Here is a 9,630-nt window from a genome sequence, read left to right as displayed (position 1 = left end):
CATACTCACATGCGAGAAAATCGGACGAGTCTCGCATGTCAATACCCGGCACTCAGGAGCGGAGTGTGTGGCTGCATGAATTTCTATGCAGCTGAACGCTCTGATCTGAGTGCCGGTGGCAGTGCCAGGTATTCACGTGCGAGACTCGTCCGAGTTTCTCGCATGTGAATATGAGCCCGTAGGAGAAAAATGGTCATGTGCACGAGCCCTAAGAAACGGGAAAAAGCAGCACAGCGACAATATGGAACAAATTATGGGTGACCAGTAATGTCCAAATAAATCAAGAGACTTACTGGAGTGCAGAGTTGGGTTTAATTCTCCTGTGTGCACTACTTTTGATAAATTATGTTTTTCCATTTTATATTAAAATTATAAAGATTAAATTAAATAGTCTTAATTTCACTCCGTCCACATGATGAAAGGGCAGCAGGGACAGTCTGGGCAATCTTGGAGGAAACCTCTGTGTCCTGTAGATGAGTAAAGCAGAACTGGCCTAGAGATTATGGACAATGGGATTAGGAATCTATCTTAATGAAGACTTTAGGCCGGGAAAACACTTTGATGGCCTCCTCAATCTCAGAAAGTTTCTTCTCCAGCTCGGTGCGCCGGTTCTGAATGCTGAGGTTGTCCGCACGCACTGGAATCATCAGGAGCTCCTTAAGCAGCAGGGACTGGGTCGCCTTGATTTTATGAAGCGTCTCCTGACGTTCGTGTTCCGGCATCATGGTGTGTCCCGGGGGTAGAGATGGGTCCGGTGTCTGCTTCTTCAGCTCCTCTCGTTCTTTCATCCACTTGTCCTTCAGGTCTAGGAGATACTGAGGGACGTGTCCCTTCTGCTTGGAGTCATACTCTTTCTGCTGCCGCTGCTTCTCCTGCAGGACTTCGTTCAGGTTCTGTAAGGACCGAGATCTCCTCATTGGGATCTTCTTTACGTTTCTCGCATTGTGGGCTACAAAGTCAATGCTGGAGCCACGGACCTGCATCTCGTCACCAGTGGTGGGCCTGCTGGGCCCAGGTGATGGGGACCTCCTGGGTGGGGCTAACCCTGCACCGCAGCGGGTGTGGGACCTCAGGAAGGCGGCCTGTGCTGGGTTTGGCGGTGGTGGCTGCTCCTGAAGACTGGCTCTCACCTTGGACTCCACCTGCTCGTATTTGGAGGATTTCCATAAAGCTTTGACAGGTTTGGGCGCCCCATGGACCTTCTCCATCTCCTTCTCTCTGCACCGCTTCTGGATCTCCCGCAGGCGCTGCACGTTCTCTTTACCGTGGTCCTTCGGTTTTTTGGGAGGGGGTGAGGCGGTGTGCAGAGAGATCCCCTCCAGCCTCAGGAGGACCCCCACGGTGCCGCTCTTCCCCCTCTCCATGATGGCCCTGGCATTGGGGCGTACCCTAGGGACGGGGCTGGCGGGCCTGGCACTGTAACAGGTGGGATATAAGGTGGGATCCGGAGCCAGGGGTCCTGACAGAAAGTCCAGCTGCACATCAGCCCCCTCCAGCCGAGCCCGAGCGGAGGCCGGCCTCCTGTAGTAGCCTGGGAACAGTGTGGGGTCGGGGGGGATGGGCCCGGAGATCGTGGACGCCCCTTCACACATGGCGGCGCTGTCCTTACCGGAGATCGGGGCCGTGCATCAATCAGCCCTCAGCACAGCAGCACTGGCGCTTCCCGTTGACACGCCAAGCTCATCACTTAGTAACGGAGACTTCCGCCGCCGCTGAGGGCTTCTGGGAAATGTAGTCCTGACCAGGATGCATAGATTATTGATGTGTTCTTGGTGATGTGTTCTTGGTGATGTGTTCTTGGTGATGTGTTCTTGGTGAGAGTGTGAACGGGGCCGGAGCTCCTATGTGGCCCTCTATGGAGGCTCGGGGATCCACGTCCTACGCGACAATCTGCCCGTGCTGAGGATCCACACGTGTTAATTGGAGCAGGTTATCAAAAACCCTGGAGCGATGGATCAGTGTGGATTTTGCCACTGATCTGCAGCTGTGGCGGTCACCACCTTCAGGCTTGGTTGTCATAAAGAGGTTTTCCAATCTCATACAAGTAATGGCTTCTACTCGGCACATCAATATCAGGCGGCTGCAGGGCTGACACCTCATCAGCAGCGGCCATGTGTGATTAGTGGCCAAACAGTACGGCTCCGCACTGAGCGGCTGCAGGTCTGCTCCTATTGAGGTACGTAGGTGCTGAACTGCAGTGCCCGATGTAACAGGCCATGGTATAGTCCAGACTATACCCGGAGTAATGGGCCATAGTATAGTCCAGCCTATACCCAGTGTAACGGTCCATACTATAGTCCGGACTGTACCCGGGGTAACGGGCTATACTATGGTCCAGCGTATACCCAGTGTAACGGTCCATAGTATAGTCCGGACTGTACCCGGTGTAACGGGCTATAGTATGGTCCAGCGTATACCCAGTGTAATGGTCTATAGTATAGTCCAGACTATACCCGGAGTAACGGGCCATAGTATAGTCCAGCCTATACCCAGTGTAATGGTCTATAGTATAGTCCAGACTATACCCGGAGTAACAGGCCATAGTATGGTCCAGCCTATACCCAGTGTAATGGTCTATAGTATAGTCCGGACTGTACCCGGGGTAACGGGCCATAGTATAGTCCAGCCTATACCCAGTGTAATGGTCTATAGTATAGTCCGGACTGTACCCAGAGTAACGGGCCATAGTATAGTCCAGCCTATACCCAGTGTAATGGTCTATAGTATAGTCCAGCCTATACCCAGTGTAATGGTCTATAGTATAGTCCGGACTGTACCCGGGGTAACGGGCTATAGTATGGTCCAGCGTATACCCAGTGTAACGGTCCATAGTATAGTCCGGACTGTACCCGGAGTAACGGGCCATAGTATAGTCCAGCCTATACCCAGTGTAATGGTCTATAGTATAGTCCAGACTATACCCGGAGTAACAGGCCATAGTATGGTCCAGCCTATACCCAGTGTAATGGTCTATAGTATAGTCCAGCCTATACCCAGTGTAATGGTCTATAGTATAGTCCAGCCTATACCCAGTGTAACGGTCCATACTATAGTCCGGACTGTACCCGGGGTAACGGGCTATAGTATGGTCCAGCCTATACCCAGTGTAACGGGCTATACTATGGTCCAGCGTATAACCAGTGTAACGGTCCATAGTATAGTCCGGACTGTACCCGGAGTAACGGGCCATAGTATAGTCCAGCCTATACCCAGTGTAATGGTCTATAGTATAGTCCAGACTATACCCGGAGTAACAGGCCATAGTATGGTCCAGCCTATACCCAGTGTAACGGTCCATAGTATAGTCCGGACTGTACCCGGGGTAATGGGCCATAGTATATTCCGGGACTGTACCCAGTGTAACGAGCCATAGTATAGTCCAGACTGTACCCGGGGTAACGGGCTATAGTATGGTCCAGCCTATACCCAGTGTAACGGTCCATAGTATAGTCCGGACTGTACCCGGGGTAACAGGCCATAGTATAGTCTGGACTGTACCCAGTGTAACTAGCCATAGTATAGTCCAGACTATACCCGGTGTAACGGGCTATAGTATGGTCCAGCCTATACCCAGTGTAACGGGCCATAGTATAGTCCAGACTATACCCGGTGTAACGGGCCATAGTATAGTCCAGACTATACCCGGTGTAACGGGCCATAGTATAGTCCAGACTATACCCGGAGTAACAGGCCATAGTATGGTCCAGCCTATACCCGGTGTAATGGTCTACAGTATAGTCCAGCCTATACCCAGTGTAACGGTCCATAGTATAGTCCGGACTGTACCCGGGGTAACAGGCCATACTATAGTCCGGACTGTACCCAGTGTAACTAGCCATAGTATAGTCCAGACTATACCCGGTGTAACGGGCTATAGTATGGTCCAGCCTATACCCAGTGTAACGGGCTATAGTATGGTCCAGCGTATACCCAGTGTAATGGTCCATAGTATAGTCCGGACTGTACCCGGAGTAACGGGCCATAGTATAGTCCAGCCTATACCCAGTGTAATGGTCTATAGTATAGTCCAGACTATACCCGGAGTAACAGGCCATAGTATAGTCCAGCCTATACCCAGTGTAATGGTCTATAGTATAGTCCAGACTATACCCGGAGTAACAGGCCATAGTATGGTCCAGCCTATACCCAGTGTAATGGTCTATAGTATAGTCCAGACTATACCCGGAGTAACAGGCCATAGTATGGTCCAGCCTATACCCAGTGTAACGGTCCATACTATAGTCCGGACTGTACCCGGGGTAACGGGCTATAGTATGGTCCAGCCTATACCCAGTGTAACGGGCTATACTATGGTCCAGCGTATACCCAGTGTAACGGTCCATAGTATAGTCCGGACTGTACCCGGAGTAACGGGCCATAGTATAGTCCAGCCTATACCCAGTGTAATGGTCTATAGTATAGTCCAGACTATACCCGGAGTAACAGGCCATAGTATGGTCCAGCCTATACCCAGTGTAATGGTCTATAGTATAGTCCAGACTATACCCGGAGTAACAGGCCATAGTATGGTCCAGCCTATACCCAGTGTAACGGTCCATAGTATAGTCCGGACTGTACCCGGGGTAATGGGCCATAGTATATTCCGGGACTGTACCCAGTGTAACGAGCCATAGTATAGTCCAGACTGTACCCGGGGTAACGGGCTATAGTATGGTCCAGCCTATACCCAGTGTAACGGTCCATAGTATAGTCCGGACTGTACCCGGGGTAACAGGCCATAGTATAGTCTGGACTGTACCCAGTGTAACTAGCCATAGTATAGTCCAGACTATACCCGGTGTAACGGGCTATAGTATGGTCCAGCCTATGCCCAGTGTAATGGTCTATAGTATAGTCCAGACTATACCCGGTGTAACGGGCCATAGTATAGTCCAGACTATACCCGGTGTAACGGGCCATAGTATAGTCCAGACTATACCCGGAGTAACAGGCCATAGTATGGTCCAGCCTATACCCGGTGTAATGGTCTACAGTATAGTCCAGCCTATACCCAGTGTAACGGTCCATAGTATAGTCCGGACTGTACCCGGGGTAACAGGCCATAGTATAGTCCGGACTGTACCCAGTGTAACTAGCCATAGTATAGTCCAGCCTATACCCGGTGTAACGGGCTATAGTATGGTCCAGCCTATACCCGGTATAACGGGCTATAGTATGGTCCAGCCTATACCCAGTGTAATGGTCCATAGTATAGTCCGGACTGTACCCGGGGTAACAGGCCATAGTATAGTCCGGACTGTACCCAGTGTAACTAGCCATAGTATAGTCCAGACTATACCCGGTGTAACGGGCTATAGTATGGTCCAGCCTATACCCAGTGTAACGGGCTATAGTATGGTTCAGCCTATACCCAGTGTAACGGTCCATAGTATAGTCCGGACTGTACCCGGGGTAACAGGCCATACTATAGTCCGGACTGTACCCAGTGTAACTAGCCATAGTATAGTCCAGACTATACCCGGTGTAACGGGCTATAGTATGGTCCAGCCTATACCCAGTGTAACAGGCTATAGTATGGTCCAGCGTATACCCAGTGTAATGGTCCATAGTATAGTCCGGACTGTACCCGGAGTAACGGACCATAGTATAGTCCAGCCTATACCCAGTGTAATGGTCTATAGTATAGTCCAGACTATACCCGGAGTAACAGGCCATAGTATAGTCCAGCCTATACCCAGTGTAATGGTCTATAGTATAGTCCAGACTATACCCGGAGTAACAGGCCATAGTATGGTCCAGCCTATACCCAGTGTAATGGTCTATAGTATAGTCCAGACTATACCCGGAGTAACAGGCCATAGTATGGTCCAGCCTATACCCAGTGTAACGGTCCATAGTATAGTCCGGACTGTACCCGGGGTAATGGGCCATAGTATATTCCGGGACTGTACCCAGTGTAACGAGCCATAGTATAGTCCAGACTGTACCCGGGGTAACGGGCTATAGTATGGTCCAGCCTATACCCAGTGTAACGGTCCATAGTATAGTCCGGACTGTACCCAGGGTAACAGGCCATAGTATAGTCTGGACTGTACCCAGTGTAACTAGCCATAGTATAGTCCAGACTATACCCGGTGTAACGGGCTATAGTATGGTCCAGCCTATACCCGGTATAACGGGCTATAGTATGGTCCAGCGTATACCCAGTGTAACGGTCCATAGTATAGTCCGGACTGTACCCGGGGTAACAGGCCATAGTATAGTCCGGACTGTACCCAGTGTAACTAGCCATAGTATAGTCCAGACTATACCCGATGTAACGGGCTATAGTATGGTCCAGCCTATACCCAGTGTAATGGTCTATAGTATAGTCCAGACTATACCCGGTGTAACGGGCCATAGTATAGTCCAGACTATACCCGGTGTAACGGGCCATAGTATAGTCCAGACTATACCCGGAGTAACAGGCCATAGTATGGTCCAGCCTATACCCGGTGTAATGGTCTACAGTATAGTCCAGCCTATACCCAGTGTAACGGTCCATAGTATAGTCCGGACTGTACCCGGGGTAACAGGCCATAGTATAGTCCGGACTGTACCCAGTGTAACTAGCCATAGTATAGTCCAGACTATACCCGGTGTAACGGGCTATAGTATGGTCCAGCCTATACCCGGTATAACGGGCTATAGTATGGTCCAGCCTATACCCAGTGTAATGGTCCATAGTATAGTCCGGACTGTACCCGGGGTAACAGGCCATAGTATAGTCCGGACTGTACCCAGTGTAACTAGCCATAGTATAGTCCAGACTATACCCGGTGTAACGGGCTATAGTATGGTCCAGCCTATACCCAGTGTAACGGGCTATAGTATGGTCCAGCGTATACCCAGTGTAACGGTCCATAGTATAGTCCGGACTGTACCCGGAGTAACGGGCCATAGTATAGTCCGGACTGTACCCAGTGTAATGGTCTATAGTATAGTCCAGACTATACCCGGAGTAACAGGCCATAGTATAGTCCAGCCTATACCCAGTGTAATGGTCTATAGTATAGTCCAGACTATACCCGGAGTAACAGGCCATAGTATAGTCCAGCCTATACCCAGTGTAATGGTCTATAGTATAGTCCAGACTATACCCGGAGTAACAGGCCATAGTATAGTCCAGCCTATACCCAGTGTAATGGTCTATAGTATAGTCCAGACTATACCCGGAGTAACAGGCCATAGTATGGTCCAACCTATACCCAGTGTAACGGTCCATAGTATAGTCCGGACTGTACCCGGGGTAATGGGCCATAGTATATTCCGGGACTGTACCCAGTGTAACGAGCCATAGTATAGTCCAGACTGTACCCGGGGTAACGGGCTATAGTATGGTCCAGCCTATACCCAGTGTAACGGTCCATAGTATAGTCCGAACTGTACCCGGGGTAACGGGCCATAGTATATTCCGGGACTGTACCCAGTGTAACGAACCATAGTATAGTCCAGATGGTACCCGGTGTAACGGGCCATAGTATAGTCCAGACTGTACCCGGGGTAACGGGCTATAGTATGGTCCAGCCTATACCCGGGGTAACGGGCTATAGTATGGTCCAGCCTATACCCGGTATAACGGGCTATAGTATGGACCAGCCTATACCCGGTATAACGGGCTATAGTATGGTCCAGCCTATACCCAGTGTAACGGTCCATAGTATAGTCCGGACTATACCCAGTGTAACTAGCCATAGTATAGTCCAGACTATACCCAGTGTAACAGGCTATAGTATGGTCCAGCCTATACCCGGTATAACGGGCTATAGTATGGTCCAGCCTATACCCAGTGTAACGGTCCATAGTATAGTCCGGACTGTACCCGGGGTAACGGGCCATAGTATAGTCCGGACTGTACCCGGGGTAACGGGCCATAGTATAGTCCGGACTGTACCCAGTGTAACTAGCCATAGTATAGTCCAGACTATACCCGGTGTAACGGGCTATAGTATGGTCCAGCCTATACCCGGTATAACGGGCTATAGTATGGTCCAGCCTATACCCGGTATAACGGGCTATAGTATGGTCCAGCCTATACCCAGTGTAACGGTCCATAGTATAGTTCGGACTGTACCCGGGGTAACGGGCCATAGTATATTCCGGGACTGTACCCAGTGTAACGAGCCATAGTATAGTCCGGACTGTACCCGGTGTAACGGGCCATAGTATAGTCCGGACTGTACCCGGTGTAACGGGCCATAGTATAGTCCGGACTGTACCCGGTGTAACGGGCCATAGTATAGTCCGGACTGTACCCGGTGTAACGGGCCATAGTATAGTCCGGACTGTACCCGGTGTAACGGGCCATAGTATAGTCCGGACTGTACCCGGTGTAACTAGTCATAGTATAGTCCAGACTATACCCGGTGTAACGGGCTATAGTATGGTCCAGCCTATACCCGGTATAACGGGCTATAGTATGGTCCAGCCTATACCCAGTGTAACGGTCCATAGTATAGTCCGGACTGTACCCGGGGTAACGGGCCATAGTATAGTCCGGACTGTACCAAGTGTAACGGGCCATAGTATAATCCAGCCTATACCCGGTATAACGGGCTATAGTATGGTCCAGCCTATACCCAGTGTAACGGTCCATAGTATAGTCCGGACTGTACCCAGGGTAACGGGCCATAGTATAGTCCGGACTGTACCCAGTGTAACTAGCCATAGTATAGTCCAGATTATACCCGGTATAACGGGCTATAGTATGGTCCAGCCTATACCCAGTGTAACGGTCCATAGTATAGTCCGGACTGTACCCGGGGTAACGGGCCATAGTATAGTCCAGACTATATCCAGTGTAACGGGCTATAGTATGGTCCAGCCTATACCCGGTATAACGGGCTATAGTATGGTCCAGCCTATACCCAGTGTAACGGTCCATAGTATAGTCCGGACTGTACACGGGGTAACGGGCCATAGTATAGTCCGGGATTGTACCCAGTGTAACGAGCCATAGTATAGTCCAGACTGTACCCGGGGTAACGGGCTATAGTATGGTCCAGCCTATACCCGGTATAACGGGCTATAGTATGGTCCAGACTATACCCAGTGTAACGGGCCATAGTATATTCCGAACTGTACCCGGGGTAACGGGCCATAGTATAGTCCGGACTGTACCCAGTGTAACTAGCCATAGTATAGTCCAGACTATACCCGGTGTAACGGGCTATAGTATGGTCCAGCCTATACCCGGTATAACGGGCTATAGTATGGTCCAGCCTATACCCGGTATAACGGGCTATAGTATGGTCCAGCCTATACCCAGTGTAACGGTCCATAGTATAGTTCGGACTGTACCCGGGGTAACGGGCCATAGTATATTCCGGGACTGTACCCAGTGTAACGAGCCATAGTATAGTCCGGACTGTACCCAGTGTAACTAGCCATAGTATAGTCCAGACTATACCCAGTGTAACGCGCTATAGTATGGTCCAGCCTATACCCGGTATAACGGGCTATAGTATGGTCCAGCCTATACCCAGTGTAACGGGCCATAGTATAGTCCGAACTGTACCCGGGGTAACGGGCCATAGTATGGTCCGGACTGTACCCGGGGTAACGGGCCAGAGTATAGTCCGGACTGTACCAAGTGTAACGGGCCATAGTATAGTCCGGACTGTACCCGGT

The 9,630-nt window shown here is 50.5% G+C and overlaps 1 protein-coding gene across 1 annotated transcript; it reads right to left on the bottom strand.

Annotated features, from left to right (window-relative positions):
- Positions 1-293: 293 nt before the first annotated feature.
- On the bottom strand, positions 294-2,106 carry ENKD1 (enkurin domain containing 1). The gene has a single exon (XM_073550778.1). The coding sequence runs from the start codon at positions 1,590-1,592 to the stop codon at positions 516-518; it is 1,077 nt and encodes a 358-aa protein (XP_073406879.1). The 5' UTR covers positions 1,593-2,106; the 3' UTR covers positions 294-515.
- Between the last annotated feature and the right edge of the window lie 7,524 nt (positions 2,107-9,630).

Source organism: Dendrobates tinctorius, unplaced genomic scaffold (genome assembly GCF_039654945.1).
Source record: "Dendrobates tinctorius isolate UK_male_01 unplaced genomic scaffold, ASM3965494v1 ptg000003l, whole genome shotgun sequence".
Lineage (NCBI taxonomy): Eukaryota > Metazoa > Chordata > Amphibia > Anura > Dendrobatidae > Dendrobates > Dendrobates tinctorius.
This window is presented reverse-complemented; position numbering and strand designations above follow the sequence as displayed.

Bases quoted from the DNA above. Each gene is read 5' to 3' on its own strand.
- ENKD1 (XM_073550778.1), bottom strand. From the start codon at position 1,592: ATGTGTGAAGGGGCGTCCACGATCTCCGGGCCCATCCCCCCCGACCCC.